Here is a 24,942-nt window from a genome sequence, read left to right on the forward strand (position 1 = left end):
TATTGCCATCAGTGCACACTCTAGGCATTACTCAAGGTTCTTTGCAGTGTCCCATCGGCCCCTAGCTGCATCCCCTTTCATTCCTTTTACTGTAACTCCATTCATATTCTCTTTCCTTCCATCTTACTTTCCACCCTCTCCTAATAATCGATTCATAGTGAAACTTCAAGGTTTTCCTCCTGTTATGCCTTTCAGTCCTTTTTACTGTCAATTTCTGTTTTAGCGCAGAAAGACCGCATAGGTCTCAGTGCTTGGCCTTTGGCCTAAATTTGACATTCTTCCAACTGTCAATTTCCGTTTTAGTGCAGAAAGATCTCATAGGTCCCAGTGCTTGGCCTTTGGCCTAAATTCGATGTTCTTCTAACAAGCAATTTTAATCATATTTGAAGGCCTCTGATTGTTTAACAATTTTCTTTCATTACTTTGCTGAAAATGAGGGTATGAAATCACCTGTATTCGTGAATTTATTTAATTTAAAGCCACTCTTGTTTACAGGAAAAATTTTTAAAAATTACAAGTAATGTATATATAATTGTGAAAATAAAATAATCACTATCACATGCATATTTTAACCATTACAAACAACACTCATGAGCAGTATGTCAGTAGAATTAAGTATACCCACTGCTCCTTTTACTATCTTGCATGCAGCACTTTGTAGGTCATACCCACCACCCTCTGGAAACTTATAAATTTTACACTTTTCACCAACCTGTCATTCTGCATTCTTTTCACCTAAACTTAACTTGTGTTATCACTTCTGCATATCTCTACATTCTCACCCTATTTATTCTTTTGGCACATACTTTAGGAGGAATTCATCTTAACAGCTTCAGCCTTCTTTTTTTTCTTTCATTAGCATTCAGCAGCCACGCATTACTTTCATAAAAGAAGCCATAATTTATAAAGCTATGAAAGGTGCTGTGAAGACTTGAGTTTGATAGAAGTAGTTATATGTAAAGCATGTCAGTTTGAAGATTACTATGATTTGGTACAGTAAGAACCATATCAAATGAGCTGCTATTCTTTAACTTAATTCTTTTACGTCTTTCTTCAGATTTCTGTAATTCACGATGGGAGATCAGTGCTTTTGCTTACGATGGAACAACTACCAAAGCAGTATGGTTGGGGTACTCCGTTCACTTTTAGAGGAAGGACAGTTTGTTGATGTTACGTTGGCTTGTGATGGGAGGAGATTAAAAGCACACAAGCTCATGTTATCAGCATGTTCAAACTTTTTCAGACAGTTACTCAAGGTATTGTTATTTTCCTCAAGTATTTCTGTAATTTCACATGCATAGTATTTAATAGTTTACTGCGGAAGAACCCTTGAATTCTGAGGCTCCGTTCAAACATGTATATTTGCTCTCAAGCTTACATTTTTTTTAAATGTGATCAATAATTAATTTAATTTTCCAGGAAAATCCAAGTGAACATCCCATTATTTTCTTACGGGATGTTAGGTTCTGGGAACTTGAATCTATTATGGACTTCATATATAATGGACAGGTGAGTGTATCTTGTGTTGTTGTTTCTGGTAAGTTGAATAATTGAAATGGTCTATTGATTTGCGAAATGTTAAATTATAAATGTAGCACAGAGAAAAAGTGCTGTAGTAATTATTTTGTTTTTGTTAATTACGAAAATGGTTGATACTGAAAGTGGTACAGTATTAGGGATGAGGAAAGATGCTTTTCCTTTCTTTGCACCAAAAAAAAAAAATAGAATGCTTTGTTTTGCAACAAGACATCTGTAGAAAATACCAAGTTCCTTTGTAAGTGAATTTCTGTGCCAGCAAATTAGTTTAATATTGTTTGAATTTGCTAGGACATTTAATTTTTTTTCACGTTAAACAGTAGATGAAGTTGGAGGTCATGGAGATTTCATATATTCATTGCTTTGTTTTTGTTAGATGTTGTATGATGACAAAGTTATTTGGTCATTTGGTTTCATTCAAGGCATCATAGTTGTACATATGTTTTTAGATTACCATTTGATTTATGGTATTGTGTTCAGTTTTTTTTATGCTGTTTCAGCTTTGTATCAGACATACACATTATTTCAAGATTACACAATTAACACTTTACAAACCAAGTTTGTAATAAGTTCTGCGTGCTTATGTAGTGATTTTCTGTACCCTTTGTGTATTATTGGTTTTCGTTTTTTTGCATATTCTATTTTGTGTGCTGCAATGTGAACTTTTCTTTGGTGTGCATGTCATACCATCATGTTGAACTTGAACAAGGGTCCTCTCCTTTGCTACATCTTCCGTAGACAGGTTTGCGCTTCTCATTCCACTAATGAAATGAGAAATGTGTCTGAGTGTCTGAGCAGTGGGTATATAAGACCAGTCATGCTGATTCCAATTGCAGTATGAAGGCACCAGTCTTTCGTCAGTGTAACTGAAGTTGAGCCAGGTGTTTTTTCTTCCTATGCTGTCCTTCAAGCCACTTACCCATTGCAGCCACTGGCCCACCTGCTCTTTCTACTTACTTGCTAACTTGTTTCTCTGAAATTTTTCCTGATGGCAAAGAAACTCCTGGGGTTAGGACATTTACTGGGGTCTGGTTAAAGAGTGCAGTAAAGACCAAGACTGCTTGTTCCTCATTAAAGGTCAATAGGAGTGCCAGTTCTGTCTGATGTGATGTCTGCGTGACATTTAATCTGCTTAGCTCTGGTGTTAGCAGTAACAAACCCTCTTCCTCCAAGACTCCCACCAACTATGACTGTTTGGGAATTTGTTCTAAGGGGTCTTGTTACCTCTGGATCAGAATTGTAAATTTTTGCCTCTGGGCCTGGTTACTGTGGTGGTGAGGTTAATTTCATGGTGATTAGAAAGGATGTTTTAGTCAAGTTTCAATAATATTTCTGCATTATATAATCATCGCTTCCTCCTTTGACTCATCCTTTCACCAACTTGAGGTAATCACGGATTATTTGAGACTTTTGATCAGCTCACCACTTCAGTCGTCATCTATTTTTCATGAAAATAGACCATGTTCCAGAAGCTCACCTAGTCATCCTGTAGTGAGGATTCAGTACTGTGGTATTTAAATATTGTGCTAGTAAGATCAAGAGGTCCTTTGTCTTTTTTGGCTGGGATTAGGACAGCTCTAATTCACATCCTGCAACTCCTATAATGCCACATCTGGAACAAAGTTAAGGTTTAATTCCTCCATGGGCTGTGTATTTTTACAACATTTAGATAAGTATGACACCATTGCAGTTAGGGATTTTGTGTGACATACTTTTGGTCTCAAATGACAGCAGATGCTTAAGGAGATATCTTGCAGTGATCAAAATGAACTACAACTCCAACTGTGTATGAAACTTAAATTTTGCAAATGCTACAGTGGATGTCACTCAATGATAGGATGAGGATAGAGGGAAAAGGGACTAATGAGGGCTTTGGCCAGCCTATGGCAGCACTGTATCTTCTATTCACTGGACTAGGAGGTTGGTGCCTGATTATCAATTTTAACCCCCTGAACAAGTTTGTACATTGCCCTGGTTTTAGGATGGAACCAATTGTTTATTTTGGCATTCCATCAAGGAAAGATGACTTTCTGCCATTCTTGAACTTCTGTGCTGATTTCTCCCACATCCTAATTCACACAGCCTCTTAGGTCTGGGAATGTATGTCTACCAGGTCAAGGATCTGTGTTTTGGACTGGCATCTGCTTCTCGAGTTTTCACTTGCTTAGACCTCTGGTACCAGTGGAAACATGGGCCCAGTGAAATGGGGTTATGCTCTGTTATTGTGATAAGTGCTTGATTATCTGCATCTGATTTCTTTTAAGGGTATATGCTGCTAAAATTTCACAAATTTTTAAAGATGAGTAAAGGTAAATTTATGTTTAAAGAAGTTGGGAAACATTTAAGCTTTATATTTTTTCATACAATCAACTTACCTGTCAGATATATACATAGCTAAGACTCCGTCGTCCCCGACAGAAATTCAAATTTCGCGCCACTCGCTACAGGTAGGTCAGGTGATCTACCGGCCTGCCCTGGGCGGCAGGACTAGGAACCATCCCCGTTTTCTATCATATTTTCTCTGTCGCCGGTGTATCAACATTGTTGCTATTACCTCCTGACTTAGATTCATATTTCATCCTTTGATCATCGTTTTTCGGCTTTTTTGGTGACGTATCTGGATCGTGTTTTGGCATTCGCTACTGTGGACTGTTTTTGGAATAACTCTTTTGGATTTTTCTCAGTATGCTGATTCAAATGTGAGTGTGAGAATGTGGTGTGAATGTAGGCTGCAGGGTGAGGATACCGAAAGCTTCGGTTGATCCTCACACTGTATGCCGTAAATGTAGGGGGGTTCAGTGTTCTGCTATTAATACTTGTAAGGAATGCGAGGGATTGAATGCAGAAGAGTGGAAGACTTTGACTTCTTATTTGAAGAAGTTAGAGAGGGATAGAATTAGACGATTGAAAGGTGTGAGTTCAAGGCCTATTGAGCCTTTCACGGATAATTCTAATCCTACTGATGTAGATTCTCCCTATGTATCTCATTCTCAGAGTGCTTTTTCGGATTCGGCATCGGAAATCGCCAATCTGAAAGCTACAATTAGAGACATGAAGTCCAAGATGGCTGACTTCAAAGGTAAGGCTAGTGAAAGTGAGCATTTCAGTGAAGTGAGTTCTCCCAGTGTTGTGGAGGGGGCGTTTGATCGTCCCTGCGACGCTCCCAGGCCTAGACCTCTTCCAAGCTCCCATGCCCAGAGGAGAAGGAAAGTCGAAAGCCTTAAGGAGGTCGTGGGGAATCCCCAACGGTCAGACGTCCCTTCAGCTAGCTCTGCTTCGTGGCAGGCGGCTCAAGGGCGCTATAGACAAAAAGCGTCCTTCGCGAGTGTTTCTCGTCCTCTCGCCCTCTCCCTCACCTAAACGAGGGTGGAAGGAATCGAACTTGTCGAGACCGCTGAAGCGTCATATGAAGCCTGACATAGATTCTAGTCCAGAGCGTTTCTCAGATGACGCTCCGTCTTCTAGCAAGAAAGCGAAGGGGGCGTCAGCGTCACCTGAAGTGTACGCGGAAGTACCCTTTCCTTCTTCTCCCCCGAGTGATGACGAAAGACGTCATGCACTGGACGTGGGAGAAGCGTCAAGAAAGATCATTATGGCAGTTCAAGAGCAACTGTCATCTCTAGTGGGAGTTTTAGCGCCACGTCGGAAGGACGTGACGCTTCCAATTAAGAAGTCTCGTCCTCTCTCACCTGTTCAACGAGAAGCGTCATACAGACGGAAACGGCTAAACGTCTTACAGAAGCGTCTAGTTCGAGAGCGAGAACAAGTGCTTACGAGAGTTTCGTAACGCCAGAGAGACGTAAGACGTCTTTTAGACGCGAAGCGTCATTGGAAACGGAGCAGACATGACGCTCCGTCCAATATTATGACGCCAAGTAGGACGCCTTTGGAGAGCAGAGCGTCTTCCCAGCGCGAAGCGTCATCGAGACGTCAGCAAAAGACGTCATCCATGACGCTTGGCGAACGGGAGCGTCATGTAAGCGTGAAGCGTCTTCTAAAATTCTAGAGAAGCCGAAGCTTATGACGCCTTCCAAGACTATTAGAACGGGAAAGAGGAAGGATTATCATTCCCTTAGCCCCTCTCCTATTAGGAGTTTGTCTCCTCAAGAAGAAGAACGTTCGGAAAGGAGAGCGGAGACGCATGTAGATCCCGAGTTAGAGGAAAACTCGGATGACGAATATAGTGGAAGAGAAGGTCTGTCTAACTATAAGGTGTTGACTACCCTACTTCTTGAGGAGTACGGAGACGAGTTGACGCCTGCCGCTCCTCCTTCTCCGCGCTCGCTCTTTTCCAGTGCTAAGACGAAGAAGTCTTCGTCTCTTTTCTCAAAATGAAACCCACCATATCGATGAAGAGAGCATTACATTCCTTAGACTCATGGATGAAGTCTAAGAAAGACTTAGTGAGGACAGTCTTCTGCATGCCTCCAGCAAGATTGGCTGGGAAAAGAGGCATTTGGTATCAGACGGGAGAGAATATGGGTATTTGCTCTCCCTTCTACAACCGAAACAGATTTTTCGACTTTGGTTGACGCTTCACGGCGTCAAAGTCTCAATTCTGCACGGATTACGTGGGGAATTTCGGAACTGGATCATCTCCTCAAGGGGCTCTTTCGTGTATTGGAAGTTTTTAACTTCTTAGATTGGTCCCTTGGGGTGATGTCCAAGAAAGCCCATGATTCGGAAGGAATCGAACCTGAAGCCCTGTTATGCATATTGTCTTGTATTGACAAGGCGGTACAGGATGGATCTTTTGAAATCTCCTCTTTGTTTGGGGCAGGTCTTTTAAAGAAAAGGACTGTATATGGCGCCTTCTTAACAAAGGCAGTCTCACATGCTCAGAGAGCAGCACTTCTATATGCGCCTCTATCTGACTTTTTGTTCCCTTCTCAGTTAGTAAAGGACATTGCGCATTCTTTAACTGAGAAGGCAACTCAGGATCTGCTGACGCAGTCAGCAAGAAAGAAGAAACCTGTTGCTGCATCGGACAAGAAAGGACCCAGTACAACGGTGCAGCCCTTTCGAGGTGGTCCGACCTCCAGACCTTCCACAAGGAGGAAGGCTCCAGAGAAGAGAGGTAGATCTGCTTTTCGTCCCTTTAAGAAGGGAAAATGAAGATTCTCTCCTCCAAGCACCAGTAGGTGCCAGCGGCTCCTGGGATTTGTGGAAGCCTGGACACTGATAAATGCAGACTGCGTCATCTTTGGCGATCTTAAGGAGGGGATATCGTATCCCTTTCCTGAACACTCCTCCCCTAACGTCAATACCAAGGGAACTATCAGCCAAATACAAGGATCCTGTGCTGAGGGATACTCTTCGATCGATGGTGGAACAAATGTGGGACAAGAGAGCGATAGAATTGGTACGGGATCAACACTCCCCGGGGTTTATAATCGCCTTTTTCTGGTGGCGAAAGCCTCGGGAGGCTGGAGACCAGTACTGGACGTCAGCTCTCTGAACAACCATTTGTTCAGAAGGAGAAGTTCTCCATGGAGACTTCTGCTTCAGTCATGGCGTCATTACGACAGGGAGATTGGATGGTGTCTTTAGATCTCCAGGACGCCTACTTTCACGTCCCGATCCACCCTTCATCGAAGAAGTACCTCCGTTTCATGACGGGGGAAGGATCTTTCAGTTCAGAGCCTTGTGTTTCGGCCTGTCCACAGCTCCTCAGGTCTTCACAAGCCTGATGAAGAATGTGGCGAGGTTTCTTCACCTCAAAGGAGTGAATGTCTCTATGTATCTGGACGACTGGCTCATCAGGGCCAGATCGGAGAGACAGTGCTTGGGGGACCTAAAGTTAACTCTGGATTTAATCAAAGCGTTGGGATTGCTTGTGAACCTCGAGAAGTCTCAGCTGACCCCCAGACAAGACCTAGTCTATCTGGGGATTCGGATGGATTCTCGGGGTTTTCGAGTTTTTCCTTCGCAAGAGAGAATCGCAAAAGGTTTGCGGATAGTCTCTCTCTTCTTAGAGAAGCAACAAACGTCGGCGAGGGATGGTTGAGCCTTCTGGGGACGCTTTCCTCGCTAGAACAATTCTTCCCTCTAGGAAGACTTCATATACGTCCGCTTCAATTCTTCCTCAAGAGGTCTTGGAGCTGGAAAACCGGACAACTGTCGGACGTTTTTCCCATTCCAGTGGAGATAAAGTCACACCTACAGTGGTGGTTGCTCCCTCTGGAAGAGAACAAAGGGATCTCTCTAAGAACACAGAACCCAGACCTAGTGTTGTTCTCCGACGCGTCGGAGAGAGGTTGGGGAGCGACCACTTAGGCTCAGAGGAAGTGTCAGGCACCTGGGAACCAGCACAGGTGTCTTGGCACATAAACTGCAAAGAGCTCTTCGCCGTACATCTGGCCTTGAAGAGCCTAGAACCTCTGGTGTCAAACAAGGTAGTGCAAGTAAACGTGGACAACACCACCGCACTTGCCTACATTCGGAAACAGGGAGGGACGCACTCCTCGTTCCTTTACGAGCTCACGAGAGACCTATTACTTTGGACGTCTCACAGGAACATCTCCCTGCTGACAAGGTTCGTACAGGGAGTAAGGAATGTGAGGGCGGACAGGCTCAGCAGGAGGAACCAGGTCCTTCATACAGAATGGACACTACACGAGGAAGTGTGTCTCGATCTCTGGTCTCTGTGGGAACTCCTCATGTGGATCTCTTCGCAACATTCATCTCAAAAAGGCTCCCAGTTTTTTGCTCGGTCGTGGAAGATCCAAGAGCTCTTATGGTAGACGCCTCCTGCTAAATTGGTCTCGAGTAGACGTATATGCTTTTCCCCCATTCAAAATCCTGGGGTTAGTAATGAAAAAGTTTGTGGCGTCAAAAGAGACGAGGATGACGTTAATAGCCCCCTTTTGGCCGGCCCAGGAATGGTTCACGGAGGTGGTAGAGTGGATCGTAGATTTTCCAAGATCCCTACCAAGAAGGATGGATCTTCTCAGACACCACACTTCAAGAGTACCACCAAAACCTCCCCGCTCTCGCTCTGACTGCCTTTCGACTATCGAAAGACTTGTCAGAGCGAGAGGCTTTTCTCGCGAAGTGGCAAGCGCGATCGCGAGAGCACGCAGAACCTCCACTACGAAAGTATACCAATCAAAGTGGGAGGTATTTAGAAGGTGGTGTAGATCCAAGAAGTTGTCCTCCTCCATACCTCTATAGCGGAAATTGCTGATTTCCTGCTATTCCTGAGAGAAAAATCTCATCTAGCCGTATCCACAATAAAGGGATACAGAAGTATGCTCTCGGCTGTATTCAGGAACAGAGGCTTAGATCTGGCAGATAATAAAGATCTCCACGAATCTCATAAGGTCTTTTGAGACTTCAAAGTCTAAGGAACCAGTACCTCCGAACTGGAACCTAGACGTAGTCCTAAAGTATCTGTCATCGGAAAGATTCGAACCTCCTCATCGGACATCGTTTAGAGACATTACCCGAAAATGCCTATTCCTATTATCTTTAGCTACGGCAAAGAGAATTAGTGAATTGCATGCTCTGCAGGATAAAGTAGGATTCAAGGGAGACTCAGCGATTTGCTCGTTTTAAGACCCTGTTTTTAGCGAAAAAACGAGAATCCTACGAATCCCTGGCCTAAGTCATTCGAAGTCAAAGGCATGTCGAGTCTCGTAGGCAGAGAAACAGAGAGGTCTCTCTGCCCTGTTAGAGCTCTGAAGTTCTACCTTCAGAGAAAGCATCAAATGGGAGGCTCTAGACAAGGTCTTTGGTGCGCGGTAAAAGACCCCACAAGACTGATGTCCAAGAATGCGCTGGCATTCTTTGTAAGAAACGTCATTACAGACGCTCATAAGGCCTGTCCTGACGAACAGTTACAACTGTTGAGAGTAAAAGCTCATGAAGTGAGAGCTATAGCGACGTCTCTCTCGTTTCATAAGAATATGTCGCTTAAAAACATCATAGATACGACATTTTGGAGATGCAACTCAGTATTTGCATCTCATTACTTGAAAGACGTGCGTGTGACATATGAGAAGTGTTTTTCTCTAGGTCCTTTCGTATCGGCGGATACGATTCTGGGTACGGGAGCCGACACCAATCCTTAAAATGTATATACTTTTCTTCTTTTTGGATATGGTCGGGAGTCTCTTCGAACAATGGAGGACTTAGGCTAGCACGGGCGGCCGTCTGTGTTGTTCAGTAAGAGACGCTTGTCATATCCAATTAGATGAGTATAATTTTTTTTTGAAAATTATGTATGTGTGTGTAGTGGTTTTGAGTTACGGTTGTTGTGACGAGTTCGGGGATAACTCGGAACAATCCTTGTTAGTTCTAACATATGGTTAGGATCAGGTGGTCGGGATTGTTTGTGTGCTCCTTCATAAGGTGTATTGTCATATAAGTGGATCAGCACCCATTGACAAAGTCCTTTTAGGCTCTGCCGAGTAAGCGGATAAGACCCCATCGGCAGACCCACAAGAACTCTTGGCCATAGATCATATATCTCGCTAAAGTTTCTTGAGGTGATGCAGACTACTGGGCAAACACCCACGAAGTCTACCACCTATCAGGTAGGAACCAAGGTTTTATTTATACCTACAACATATGTTGTTTACCTGTCTATTCCATATAGAAGCTGTCTCTTACCCTCCACCGAAGGGTGCCAATCAGCTATGTATATATCTGACAGGTAAGTTGATTGTATGAAAATGATATTGTTATGTTACAATAAAGTTTCATACATACTTACCTGGCAGATATATACAATTAAAGGCCCACCCAGCCTCCCCGCAGGAGACAGGTGGAAGAGAGAAAATATGATAGAAAACGGGGATGGTTCCTAGTCCTGCCGCCCAGGGCAGGCCGGTAGATCACCTGACCTACCTGTAGCGAGTGGCGCGAAATTTGAATTTCTGTCGGGGACGACGGAGTCTTAGCTATGTATATATCTGCCAGGTAAGTATGTATGAAACTTTATTGTAACATAACAATATCATTTTTCATACAAAATGAAGTAATGCTGATCTATTCAATGTTTTCAGGTTAATGTGATGCAAGAACAACTGCCTGGTTTTATCAGGACAGCAGAAGCTCTACAAATCAAGGGCCTTGCTGCTGTTAATAACAATAACAACAACCTAAGGATAAACGTAAGATTGTGGAGCTGCAATTAATGATCATCTGCATGTTTTGTAAACTGCATGGTAGCTTGTTTTGTGCCTTTTGTTTCATTTATTTTTTTAAAAATTTTTTCAGCCTTTAATATTCTACCTAGAAATTTATACAAGCACAGAAAACTTTTAGTTTTCAAGCTGAATTAGCACCTTTTTTGTTGAACTTGAAAAATTAGCTGTTGGAAGTAAGTATAATGAAGTACATATGTACGATGTTTTTGTACTATAGGTGTGTTGTTTTTCACTTGCTCTTATGCTCAGCCAGTGCTTTATTATTATTTGATGTAGCTTATGCAGGAGACAATATACGTTGCAGGGAAGCATAACCTGATTGTGTAGTGTACAATAGAGTATATCTACAAATCAAGTGAATTACAGGTTTAATTTAATTTGTCAGTCTGATTGTGATGGGCATAAAAGTTGTCTCATTATGTTATATCTAGTCATCTGGTAAATACAGCCTGAATGAAATATTGTGACCTATGTGGGTCCTGAGCAGCATGAGCAATATTGATTAGTGTAAGAGACATTGACCACAGATCTTTAACATCAGCTCCAAAATAACAGTCTAGACTTGCCGTAGGAAATGTTGGACCATTCCATGAGAAGCAAATGCTTTATGATATTATTACTGATAGTACTTTAACAGGTAATATAGCTGATTTTTCAGTAGGCTGATGGCTGTGTTCAATTTTTAATCCTAATTGTACTGTCTTGTACACAGTCCTGTATACGTCTGTCCATTCGGTAAGAGTAAATTTTTTATCTTGGCCTAAATGATTGTGCTGTACAACATAGAAAGTTATTTGTCATGCACACTCAACTGATGAAGGTGTTGGCACTGAAGTCAAGGTCATACTTAAAGGTTAGAGACCAAATTGCAATTTGTCACTGGTAAGATTGTTTCACAAGCACATCAAAAGTTTTTCCCTCCATTTGTCCATCATTGCCTGTCAAACTTGAAAAAAGTTAAACCATCATGTAGGGCTTTGCATGATGGGACATATCCATCAGTTCCATTTCTTCTCATCAGTATAGACTTGGGTTTTTCTTTTCATCATGTAAGGGTCATGCCAAAAGGTTAGTCATGGATCAATTTCAAACTAGGCAAGGGGAAGTCTTGATTTTAGAAAAATATGGCAATTTTCATCAGAGCCCCATTAACCAGATATTGCTCTATCTCTGGACAAGTAAAAACTCAGTCTACCAACTTACATCTTTCAAGATTAAAATGTGCTGCGCATCTTGTAAGACTGTAGTAAAGACAATTGTTTCTCTTCCCATGAATGAACATATCAGGTGCTTGTACAGACGGCCAACAAAGAATTGGCGTAGTTTCTTAATTCATTGTTCGTTATGGAAATATTGCCATATGCAGGTGCCAGAATATTACTTAACAATAAATAAAATTTCCTTTCAAAGGTGCTATACTTGAAATAAATGACATTAGAACTGAGTAGACTTATTCAACGTATGAAAGATAATTATTTTGCAAAGTAAGGAAAATATATACCGATGGGTCCACCGTCCACGATTTCTAATTTTATTTTCAACTCTAGCTTCGTAACAGCATTCCGAAGATTTTGAAGTTGGCTTTGCTGCCGCTCGAGTCTTGACTCAACATATCGTACTGCACTGAGTGTTGTCATTTCGTCTCCTACAGCCGATAAATAATACGTCAAGGCGTTAACATTCTTTGAAAACGATGTTTAGTTAACCTAATTTTGTCCTTGATCAATAAAATAATTTGCATGACACGTTTAGTGGGCCTAAATTGGACTTCTGATTTTTTTTCCCACATGATAAGCCTAGGTCTATTTTCAGCAGCATACTCTCTCGGATACGTAATATTAATGAATATTTAAATCGACAATATATATATATATATATATATATATATATATATAAATCTGCTTTATTTGACTATTCCCGTTATTCTTGTTTTATTAGCCATGTTCGCCTTTCTTCTTATCCTTTTAATAATTGCTTAACATAATTAACTCAGACCTAGCTATTCAAAGTCAAAAAGCAATTATAAAAAAATCAAACGAATATAATTCTTTCTTATTTTTTATCGAATTCCTTGCATATCATCCTGTTTCATTTGGACACCTTGGAAAGCTGTGGGAGTCAAAACTGACGAATACATTAAGAAAGGCTTACTTTCCTTAAAGCTTTCTTAGGATGATCTTTCTGTAGCTATTCATTTCTTTTAAATAGAAATTAATTCAAATTAGTTCACATGTATAACTACTAGACCTACTTACATAAGCATATTATAAGCAGCTGAAAGAATAAGAAATAGGAAAGGTGACGTTCTCGTTTAAGTCTATTTCATGTTTTTTTGTTTTTTTCTCTCAAGAAAAACCTACTGCTTTAATCAAGGGTTTGCTCTTTGACGGCTACAGGGTGTAACACGAGGGTATGCACACATTTTGTGGAATGAAAGATAAAGTTTCTTTGAACAGAAAATGTTTTACAAACATGTATTAAGGCGTCCGTTGTCGGTGCGGGGAATTTTAAAATAACCGTTATCATTAGTGATGCTTTCGAGGGTGGAGTTCGTAGTGAGAAGTCGGATCTAGTCGCTCAGATGTAGAAGAGAGCGGAGCGGAGGTGGCTTATAGGAGTGATGGAAGGATTAGGCCGATGTTAGTAAAGTATCTCCCAATAAAATATATTCTTTAGGTTTTGAAGAAAAAAAAATGCATGCATCATTTGAAACCGTGTCCCTCCCTATCCGTGGTAATCACTGGCCACCGATAAAAAAAAAGAAAAAAAGTAAGCCTAACTGAATCTCTCATCCATCAAAGATAAGTTTGCTTTATTCATTAGACAACTATCAGACTTCAAGTGTAGATTTAAAAATCTCTTCCTCTCCATCTAAAGTATTCATCAGACACCAGTCATAAGCGTAAAGCTAGTTATGATCCCTGGTTCAGCAATGTCGTGACGAGGCACTAGAATTCAAAGTTCACAAATGAATGTTGCTCAGCAACATTTTCACTACTGTATTGTCTTGCTCTCATGTGGTGCTTCGAGGTATTCCACCTCTAGGCCCATGTTCTAAACTTTGCCGTCCTTTAAACAATTTTATTCATCTATGTATGATTCTCTCCGGTTTATTAAGCTTTCTTGATATCTCTCCAACAGAAACTTGCACCAGAATGCAGTGCAATAATTCTCTCGCTCATCGAAGGATGTTTCTTAGACCGATAAATGACACATTGACATTAGATACCCGTGCACATAACATCAAAAGCAATAGAGTGAGGTCGCCTAGTTCACATTGTTAAGATATCGGTTTTTTTTTCTTTTTGTTTTTAAATTTGATAGCATTTTGTGAGATTCCAATGTTTTCTGTAAAATTTAACAAATGGAATAATTCAACTACCTTCAACTTAATATTGAAATGATAATTTAAGGACTATGTTTATGCGATACTACTAGTGATAGGTGTCTCCTATCTATTTGGTAATGCATATCTATGGTTGTGATATGACGTTTTTTATCACTTCGTTTCGTTCACGTCAATTTTGCTATATGGAAAATAGTTTTACACAATAACATAACATAATGTTCTAAAGATATCAGTGACTGTTTTTAATGTCATTACACATGATTTCATCCATCTTTGAAAAGAAAAATAGATAAATAAGGCATGAATCGTGCGTCAGGCAGGTGAACGAAAAATTATGAAACTCTGCCACGAGTTTTTTGGCCGACAGTACCTTGCTTTTATTTATTCATTTACCACTCCATCATGTTCATTTTGTTTAACCAGTGTTACTTTTGTAATCACTATTTGGGCTTTACATTTGTTCTATGCTTTTTTTTCAATGCATAGGTGGGAGTTGGTATCAAGACTGCTCCCCCTAGGGTTACTATGAGCATTGCCTGTCTGTTCTAATTCTCTGTGAGTTTACATTGATTTCAGTTAATGGTGCTATTTCATTTTTGGTTCATTCAGTTTTGAACGACCTTTTTTGGTGTGGGTCTTTAGAGATTATAAATTATTTTAGCTTTTATTTTCAGGGATTTCATAGTTGTGATTTTGCCATTCACTTTATGATTTTTTTTGTAATTTTTTGCATATTTTGCAACATAATAATTTTAATTATACAAGTGTGTTGTGAATTCTGTGTTTTAGGGAAGTTAAGCCCTAGAATCATGTACTTGATTAGTTTTAACTATCTTTCTCTTCAACTAGTTACGAATCAGTGGTTTTGCTTAGACCTGAAGAGATGTTATAAATGTTATACACTGAAGTTGTCTGTGTGTGACTCTTTAGACTCTTCAGTTTTACAGTATGTCTTTGTGTATTCTTTGCCCCCTCCTCCTCTACTGAATGAAAAGTTTATCATCCTGCTGGGGAAGTAGATTCCTTTTCTCACATCCATTTATCAACTGACCATTGGTTTAAATGGTTCCTCAATTAACAGGACTATAGCAAAGTACACCTAGATTAGCAGCTTATCCCCACCCGATTACGTCACGACCATTCCTTGAACTGTAAGAAATTGACGAGTAGGTCTGTGCCTTGTCACTGCATCAAAATATAAGAAATTGACATGTAGACCTAATCTCTCAATATTAACATTTGACATGAAGGATTATGATGAATTAATCTCCTGATAATGGAACTGGCTACATAAGAACATGCTTCATTTCAATTAATGTGATCTCTGTGGGATTGCTTATGTAGGCCAACACCAATTAGAAAAAAAAAGATGCTTATATATTTAGGCTGTGCATGATAAAAAAAATATGCACCAACAAAATGAGCCAATATCTTCATAATAATATAGAATTTAATATATCTTTTATTGGAGATAGCAATTCCGGGAATTCGAATCTGTGGTGTCATGATTCATGCACAAAACTCAAACCTTACCAAGCGAAGTCAAACCCGTACTGGTAATTGTTTGGACTGTTAACTAGTGTGATTGTCTTTCCCCCCTTCGAGAGCTAGCCAATCATTGGCGAGCAGTAAGCGGGGCTTGGCTGCAAAGCTAGGTGGACTTTGCTGTAACTGTTGTCATATCTAGGATTGAGTGGGTGCAATAGGACACCATGAGTCTTGTACAATACTTATCTGTCTGAGATTTCCTTGTTCATATGAATAAGGCAATGTGTGATTGATCAGTTTGTATGAAAAAACAACTTTTGTGTAATAAAGGTATGGTTGTAGTGTCCTCCTTTATAATAGGTAATCATAAGTATGTTATAGAACAGTTCCTAAGAGGTATTTCTTTGGTTTCAAGTGTGGGTTGGAACTTTGAAGGATTGTAATTGATTCCTTCAGCAATAGTATTTGCTTCAGAAAGGGTAAACAAAGGTCTTGTTCAGATAGTAATCAAGGTACGTACCCTTATTTTTCCATCTCAAATTATTTGACTGCTCTTTTCTTTCTTTTGATGTGGTACTGAATTTTAGGCATGAATGTGGTTACTGTATTACTGAATGTTAATTAAGATGTTTCTTAACTAACAGACCTCCTTTTTTAACTTGTTATTATCACATATTTTATTCAAAAGCACTGCTAGGAATTTTGAAGAGCACCATGTCAGTACTATTTGGATCATCCGAAGAGGATTGCTTAACCAGCTTTATTCAAATGTTGTTATTTCAGTTAAGAAGGTGTTCCAACATTTAGGTATGCAAGTTTAAGACTGGTAAACTGCAGGTTTCTGAGTTAGGTATTTGTAATGCTATTTAAAATGGACTTGGGAATTTATCATAATTAGATACATTTGGGACAGGACTTGAAGGTTAAGATTTGCTTTGATAGATCTGTGTGCTTGTTTACTTCATAAATTACAACTTTTGAAAATGCCAGTTATAGGTTTAGTATGCTGATTGAAAAGTTTTATTCAGGACTAATCAAAAGTAGTGATTTTTGTTAAAGGGCAATATAATGCATACATTACTTAGTGTACTTAGGAATTCAGTGGTATTGTAGTTTTGTTAAAAAAAGAAATATTCCAGTAGGAGTGATGATGTACAACACACATTAAGTCAAAAGCTTATGTCAGTGTTTAAAGAAGGGAATTAAAATTTCGCAAGTGTAAATAAGAATTCTCTGCATGCTGTTCATCATAATGTTTTTAATTTTTTGTAATGACATAGTAGTTGCTTCTCTTTTATGTGTTGTTGATTTCTGTCATACAGCCGTATATTGGTGATCATATCAATCGTTTGCAAGAGATGTACGTAGGGGGTGGTATAGGTGGGGAGGTTGGAGGAGAGGCCTACCAGCCTCCCCCATTGAAGAGACCTCGCCGACCACCGCCTGCCCACAGTCTTCCACTAAGGTGATCAGTGATTTTCAGTTTTTATTTTTATTGATAGTTTTTTATTAATATCCTTTTGCTCATGCAGTTAATGCATCTTTTATTTGTGGATTATCACATAAGTTCAAAAGAAATACAGGCATGATGGAAATTGATTGTTAAGTTAATGTCCCTTTAAAACTTAAGTCTTTGCAATGTGCAACGCTAATTCTGACTTAGTAAAGATATTATTTAAGAGCTCTATGTTTCCCATTAATTTCTGAGTTGTGAACTATCTTGAAGTCCCATGTAAATATGGTGAGTGAAATGTCTAGAAATTTGAATTTTGCTTTTCCTATTTTGTGTGTTTTAGCATGTTGGCATTAAATTTGATTTATCCTTGTACGTACTTGTTCAGCTATTGTTGTAGTCTTTTAGACTTTGCTGTATGTGATAATAGTAAAAACCCTTTTGATTTTTGTAGAATTTGAGTTTGTTTGTTTTAATTATAATACAAACCTTGTCTTTTATATGGATATACCTTCAGCAAAACCTGGTTCAGTTGCTGAAGTTTGGTATCAAGATGGTTAACTAGTGGTAAATGAGTGAGAAAGTGGGGTCCCACATATTCAACTGCTGACATTCAGTTTTACCTCTACCAAGCTGCTGCTGACATCTCCATTTCTATTGGACTCTTCCTAACATGACTACCCGTTGAAGGTTTTTTTTTTCACTTTGCCTCCTTTTAATAGATGACTGGCTTTCCTACTGGCAGTGAGTGTGATTATGATTAGATTAGATTAATGACAGTTGATTCTGCCTCCCATTGTTCAGTGTAGGACAGAATATATAAACATTTTTCACCAGGGACCAATGTTGTCCAGTGGATGTGACCTGAATTGAGCATGCTGATTAGGGTCCTGCTTAGTGGAAGTGTGGGTTGAAGAGGAAGTGATCTAAGAAATGCAATTAGTCTTTGGAGAATACCCTTCTATTCTCTTCCACCCTCCTTCAAGTATCTCTTTCTGTTGTGACTCCTGCTTCCACCCCTGGAATGGTAACTGGGTGTGTCTACAAGCTAGGTCTTAGAGGAGAGCAGATGGGTTGGACAGTGACCAGTCTGCTCACTCATTCTGGCATGATACAGTGGATGTGCATGCTTTCAACTTGAGTCTTCTCCCCTCTCATTTTCTCCTGTTTTGCTGACTATCTAAGACACCTCAAGGAGATAAACAGTTGCTGAGGGCCTCTCCTTAGTAACTAGGCTCTGTCCATCATTTACTTTTTACAAGAGAATTTGGATATTGTGACGACTTCTACCCCTGTATTTGTCTCAGTGGGCATTTCTGCTCTTGTAGTAATTGTCATTCCTGCTATTGTTTCTTCAGCAGCTTCTGCAACTAATATCCCTTCAGGGTTGCCCCACTTAACTGCATTCTTACTGATCATGGAAAAGGCTGGAGAGTCCTTGGTCATAAGGAGTTGAAGAAGTGTAATTGTGCATTATCCACTTTATTGTTAGCCATCTTCTTTTATCCTCGTCCTCCTCATTTTCTCCTTTGCCTTTCCCATCTCTAGACCAGGGAAGCTAGGAGATAGTCTTGAAGGGATCTCTAGAAAAAGGCTACAAAGTCTTTTAGTTGACCCAACTTATTTTTAGAGTGAAGACAGTAAATGTGACCATGGTTGGATTGGTTCATTAGCTTCCTCTCCCATTTCAATGCTAATCTTTGGGCAAACATGGTCTTGATATGCTGCAGTGCCATTTCTGATTTGTTCTGGACAGGTTTCCACTTAGAGTGGTCTCCATCTCTTCATCTTAGGAATGGTTTGTTGCTATGTTTGTTCTTGCCCTTTTTGTAGGGTAAGGTCAAGATGGTGGTGGAGAAGTGTCATGATACTCAGTTTTTCTAGGTTTGGCAAAGGCAATCAGCTAACCCTTTGAGGGCAAATACCTCTATGGAGGAATAATGATAGTAGTTTATATTTGACAACGTCTCCAAGGGTTGCATGAGAGAGAGAGAGAGAGAGAGAGAGAGAGAGAGAGAGAGAGAGAGAGAGAGAGAGAGAGATTGGTGGAAGAATAAATGGGAGTGGTTAAATGGCGGTTGGAAGCATGTGTCTGTTGTGTAGATCAGTAGTGGGAGTCTGTTATGAGAGTCGTAAGAAGTAAGGCGTTCGTGGAAGGCATAAAGTTGGTTTTGGCAGCAGTCTTGTCCGTTGATGTGTTATTTGATAGATTTTGGGGTTGTAAAGTTGTTGTGTGTGTGTGTCTGTCTGGTTGTGGTGATGTTGAAGAGGATGGGAGTCTTGTGATCCCACCACACCTTAACAACATCAAGGTTAGGGAAAGGCCATACCTCATCTGAATCCTATCAGTTCTCAGCAGTCTTCTCCCTCATAGGATAGCAAGGAACCTTCTCAGTCCTTTCAATCCACCTTCAGGCTTTATTACGATCTCGACTTTCGAGATCGACAGGTTCTTAAAAATAAGCAATTGGGCCGTAGTGACTAACGACAGGTGACAAACAAAGGAGGGAGGAGCATAACAAAACCAAAACAAATTACCTTAAAATTAGTTTATTATATACAAAATGTACAAGTGAGTCAGGTCCAGTGATAAACAAAATAAACATACACAATGAATTAAATAATAAAGGCAGCAACAGTAATAATCCAATTAAGTGATTCTTGTACAATTCAACAAACAATTTCATAAGCAGCATAACTAAAATAATAAAAGCGACATCATATATATAGAGGACCACGGTATAAATGAAAAAGCAGTGCAGTACATAAATACATATACAAAATCAGGCAGCATAATACACAAACACATTGAAAAAGCAGTGAAATAACGATTACAATAAATGTAAAAACGGCAGCATAATAATAAATGAGAATTAACACTGAAGCGGCATAATGTTACACAGAGCAAAACGGGAACACTTCCTCAAACAATGAGGACAACAGTCCAATGCCGGACGATCAAGACAGAGCCGATACGGCAACCACCTCGTCCTCGGAGACAATATGGACATCCTCCTCGAATGCTGGACGATCAAGACAGAGTTGACACAACAACCATTTCGTCCTCAGATACAGTATGAAGGTCCTCCTCGACCACTGGATGTTCACGACAGGGTTGATACAACTACCAACTCGTCCTCAGATACTCTCCGCTGCTCTGCTGCCAAGACTGCCTCTCTGAACCTGACTGGTTGTTCTCCCCTCCAGGACCTGACTGACGAAGTTTGACGCCATCCAACAGACGTCAACTCGCCAGCAATTAAAAAACAAAAACAAAGGAGGCAACAATCCACCAAGGGAACAATCGGCAAACGATTGTTCCTAACAGGCTTTGAAATGAAAACGAGACAAGGGAAGAAGACAGTAGGAAGACACAGGCTAGCAATCTTCCTCTCCAGCTGCTGCAAGTTGGGTATGCCTGTCACTATTAGTTAATGTGGCAACAACAGGGGACAGACCCTTGAGTATTGTATAACCTTTGGGATGCGTACTGGCTACTTTCAGGTGGCAACGCTTTTCAGCCCCTCTCTTCAGCTGATCATGTTTCTAGCTTTTTCTCTAGAGTCATCCAGATATTGTGCCTTGTATGAGAGGTACAAACAGTGCTGAAGAAGCAGTCATGTTAAGCAGAAAGCTCCAGGTCTGCTATTCTCTTGTCCTGTGCCCATGGGCTGCACTTGAGGACACCTTTCAGCACCTGTAGGACAATATTCATTTTATATGCCTGATGTGTCGAGTGGTTGATTGTATGTTGGTTACACCTGGTCTCAGGATGACTTTGGTGGCTTCTTGTTGGCCATGACCAAGAGGTATCCCTATCTGTAGGGCTTTCTTGTTGAGGTGCCAAGAGATAACCCCTCTCATGGGTCATTTTGCTTCAGTAGCCTCATCTGCTGAAGTACTGCCATTCTGTGGGATCACTTGTGCTTCATGGCTGGAAACCATCCAGTAGCTCATGCAAGGGAGGGTTTTCTCAGTTCTGCATAGGTTAGGTCGAATGCTGTCTGCCAGTCCAAAACAGATTTGCTCTAGACAAAATAAGCAGTCTTCTGTTGTTTTCTTTATTAGAGGGGTATCTCTCCAGTCAGAGGCATTATTCAGCAGATCACATGCATTATATTTCTCTTCTGAGATGAGCTTTTCTCTCTTTCCCAGGTGTCTTTGCCAGAGAATATGACCTCTCTTGACTTGCTGAAGGTTTCCATGCTCTACAGCATGAGTAATTATTAAGGCTTTACTGTTGATCTATTTTTGAAGTACTATGTTTGTTATTTTTATAAAGATTCCTTGATTGCAAGTTGTATGTTTACTCCATACAGTTTCTATTACTGTATATTAGGTTTTGTTTTTGAGATATTTTCGTAGGGAAAATTTTCTTGTTTTATATTGATTCGCATTTCATTGTTTATCCTTTACCCTTTGGTGAATTATTTCAAGAGCCATGAGTATTGTTAACTGGAACAACATACTTTTTATATTGTTAACTTATTACAGTATTAATTAGTTTAACCAGACAACTGAATCAAAATATTGTTCATTAACCAATATTCTTATATATACAATGTTGCAGATCTGAAAATTCATCTACGGGTATGAAAAGTCCTCCAGAAGAAATGACCGTCAAAGCAACCACAATCACAGCACTGAATCAGTCTTCAATTAAGAGTCAGGGATCATCATACGATGGACCGGAAGGTTCAGGTTTAGAACCTCTCTCTGGAGTTAGTAATACAGGATCATCTGCTTTATCCCCAGCAACAGCTAGTGGAGCATCTCCTTCTACAAGGGCTGCTAGTCCAAGAGGTTGGTGGTTTTAGTTTATAACATGAAATTGCCTCTAAAGATGTTTTTGAAGTGACTGTATTTACAGAGACTAAATTTTATTTTAAGAGAATGTTTAATTGCTGTTGTGAAGATTAGTTAAGTTTTATATCATCATTACGTATTAGTATAATTTAATTGAATTGAAAAATATAGGGATGCAGTGTGTTTTGCAATTCTTTTCTCCTTTATTTTTTGCTAGGTATACCTAAGCAAATATTTTGATAGATAGAAGTGTAGGAAAAATGGCTTTTTAGAAATGTATGATTTTTATCTAACTCTGTATGGTTGACACTATCAAGAAACCTGTATTAAGTAGATCATTGAACTTTGTTAATGTATGGTTATTTGAGCTTTTCATAATGAAATGGATGTTCTTTCCATCATCAGGTGTAGCAACTGAGAAAACACCTTTGAGTTTAAAAAGTGAAGATGAAACCCCTTTGCCTGATGGAGAATCTGAATCTGAATTTAGTAATCATGACAGATCAAATCTGGGTGTTGATAGTTTTAAAGAAAGTAAGTGAACATTGTCTCTTAATTTTGAATTATTCCTTGTAATTATAGTCTTAGTTTTGAATTACTTGTGTTCCTTGTATGAAATTTACATTTTACAAGATAGAGTAATCAGTACTATATTTTGCTTGCATATGCCTGTGCAGTATAAACAGTATTTTTGATCTTCAGCTTTGGTGATACTGTATTAAACCTGTTTACTTAACTATACTGAAATGAGAAAATTTCAATATGAAGTCAGTGATTTTTTGTTTGTTTATATACCTTATATAGTTTGATTTAGTTTGCTATTTACTGAAAATTGTCATCTTTATATAGTTTTTTAATCAAAGTATTTGCCAGTCCTTTCTAGCAACCTGTATTTTTTCCTGCAGATTTTACACAAATCATAGGTTTACTCTAAATTTTCAAATGCAAAATAATTTTTTATGCTTTGTATGTTTCATATTCTAAGATATATCAGAATTCATTCAGCTAATTTTTTTCCTTTTGACAGTCGATTGGCCTTCTGGTGAGAATTTATCTCCGTTACCATTAAATTATAACAAAGGAGGCTATCCAGTTTGCAAAGTATGTGGAAAAGTCTTCAAGCATCAAGGATCCTTGGTGGCTCATTATCAGGTTGGATGTTAGCTTCTTTAGATTTTTTATGAATTGTTCAACCTTTTTGGAATATCTGCCTCCCCAACCCATCAGGTAAACCACTTGTGTGCAGACATTGTCAAGAAGCTGGGATGTCCACTGCTTTACTGGTTTTAACAAGTGAATTTGCACTTTCTTAGTATCCTTAAATTGATGTTTAGGCTTATGCAAATTGAAGAGCTTGTATATCTATCAGTTATCTTTTTAGTTTACAGTGCTCACCGCTGCCTTCAACCCTTCTACATTCCCTGTGATCATTTTCCATCTTTATGTAAAAAATTGAAATTTAATCTTGAGTCTTTAAGTACTTCTACTACCAATAAAAGTTTTAAAGATCATACAGAACAGCCAAGGTTAAAGATCTGATGTAAAAAAAATTTTATTTGAATAAGTCTTACAAAGTGTCTTATGTCTATTTGAAGCATTACATGAGATAATGTGAAAATAATTTATTAAAAGCATCAGCTATAAAATCAAGTGACGCATTACGTTTTGTGAAACGTGAATTCAAACAAATGAAAGTTTGAAAAAGGACTTTAATGCACTTTTGCTTTTACAGTGCTGGACTTGAAAACAGCATGCTTCTAATAATGCTCTTCTATAATGCAATGGTCTTCTTCGTTGACAAATGGTATTGCCTGTAATTATATTGATATCATTAATATAATTTATAAGAATAATTGTTGACAGTATTAGCACACAATCTTAAGAGTTATTGGTCATACTTGCATTAAACATAAAAAAAGTCTCTAAAGAATGAGAAAGCTTTATTGAATGTCTGCAAGGTTATAATTCTATGAAAGTAAAGTAGATCCTTAAAAAAAGATGTAAACTACACTACTAATGGAGTAACAACAGAGTTTCCTATAAAAGCTACTGTAGAGACAGGTAATGCCTCTGCTTCACTGCACAGGATTAGTTTTGATGTAAGATTAATACAGTTTGTAGGGAAGAAATGTAGGTCTCTGTAAATAAGTATGTGTGCCATATGAAGTTATTTACCACAAGCACATATTTATAAAAAATCCTTAGTCAATATGCATGTTGCACACAGCATACCATTTCTAAGAAAATGGTTCCAGTGTGCATGCTTAGAAAACTTCTGTGGATGCTCAACAATATTTTCTGTGCATCTTGATAATGGTTGGACTTAATGCTGTTCTCACCAGGCTCTACCACTGTTTAGTGTTGCGGACGTCTTACTCCGGGATGTAACTTGTGACATCACAGTTTTGTTTTAGTCTAATTGCATAGCACATAATGATACAAAATGTCAAAATTTGTGTTTTATGCACCATATTTTTGGGCCATCAACTTTTTTCTCTTCCTCTTCTGATCATAGTTCACCATTTCATCAGTAATGTTCACTTAGGGCTTTAATTTGTTTGCCTTTACCATTGCCTCCACCTTCATTCCACACATCACCCTCCCCCCCTCACTTCCTCCTCCAAGTCAGTCTTCATCTGTCTACTTTCAGGCTTATTGATGAAGAGTTCTTTGTGGATTTATTGCCCCAAGTTAGTGGTCTTCATGGGTAATTCCTTGGCGTTGTTGATTCAAAGGTTTAAAAGTTAGCTGTGCCCCACTGCCTCAGCACCTTGTTCTGTTCCTACTGCTGTTGCTGTCTTCCCTAGTGAAATGCTGACATTCCCATGGCCTCGGCCTCCTCTAGACATCACCTCTCTTCAGCCATTCCTGCATGTTCTTATTCTTTGGCATTTGAGAATTTGGCTATGCAGTCAGTTGTCTGTGTGGATCAAAATGTCCCTGTCTTGATCCTGTGATCTTGAGCAATTTTTGCTCCACCCACTTTTTCTTCAATAATCTAGGATTATTCTGGCATTCCACCTTTGTGAAGTCAACCAGTATAGCACTTCCAGCCTTGACCATTTATCCAGGAAAAATGGATCAGCCTTCAGTGCCAGGACTTTCAAAATTTAAGAAATATTCTAACATAAAAAACCCTAAAACATCATGCAGTAAAT

At 39.3% G+C, this 24,942-nt stretch overlaps 2 protein-coding genes across 6 annotated transcripts in view; one reads left to right on the forward strand and one right to left on the reverse strand.

Annotated features, from left to right (window-relative positions):
- LOC135200828 (broad-complex core protein isoforms 1/2/3/4/5-like) overlaps positions 1-24,942 on the forward strand; it is an 82,275-nt gene that overhangs the window by 50,579 nt on the left and 6,754 nt on the right. For all 5 annotated transcript variants that reach the window (XM_064229512.1, XM_064229513.1, XM_064229510.1 and 2 more), the window contains exons 2-8: positions 1,058-1,256; positions 1,420-1,509; positions 10,545-10,652; positions 16,848-16,990; positions 21,549-21,781; positions 22,190-22,318; positions 22,812-22,936. In XM_064229512.1, the coding sequence (XP_064085582.1) occupies positions 1,074-1,256; positions 1,420-1,509; positions 10,545-10,652; positions 16,848-16,990; positions 21,549-21,781; positions 22,190-22,318; positions 22,812-22,936 (1,011 nt within the window). In that variant the 5' untranslated portion in view covers positions 1,058-1,073. The remainder of the gene's footprint in view (positions 1-1,057; positions 1,257-1,419; positions 1,510-10,544; positions 10,653-16,847; positions 16,991-21,548; positions 21,782-22,189; positions 22,319-22,811; positions 22,937-24,942) is intronic.
- LOC135200826 (actin-related protein 5-like) overlaps positions 23,324-24,942 on the reverse strand; it is a 77,240-nt gene continuing 75,621 nt past the window's right edge. The window contains exon 14 of the mRNA XM_064229499.1: positions 23,324-23,595. The gene's annotated coding sequence lies outside the window, so the exon portion shown is untranslated. The remainder of the gene's footprint in view (positions 23,596-24,942) is intronic.

The sequence above is a fragment of the Macrobrachium nipponense genome, chromosome 27, assembly GCF_015104395.2.
Source record: "Macrobrachium nipponense isolate FS-2020 chromosome 27, ASM1510439v2, whole genome shotgun sequence".
NCBI classification, from domain to species: Eukaryota; Metazoa; Arthropoda; class Malacostraca; order Decapoda; family Palaemonidae; genus Macrobrachium; species Macrobrachium nipponense.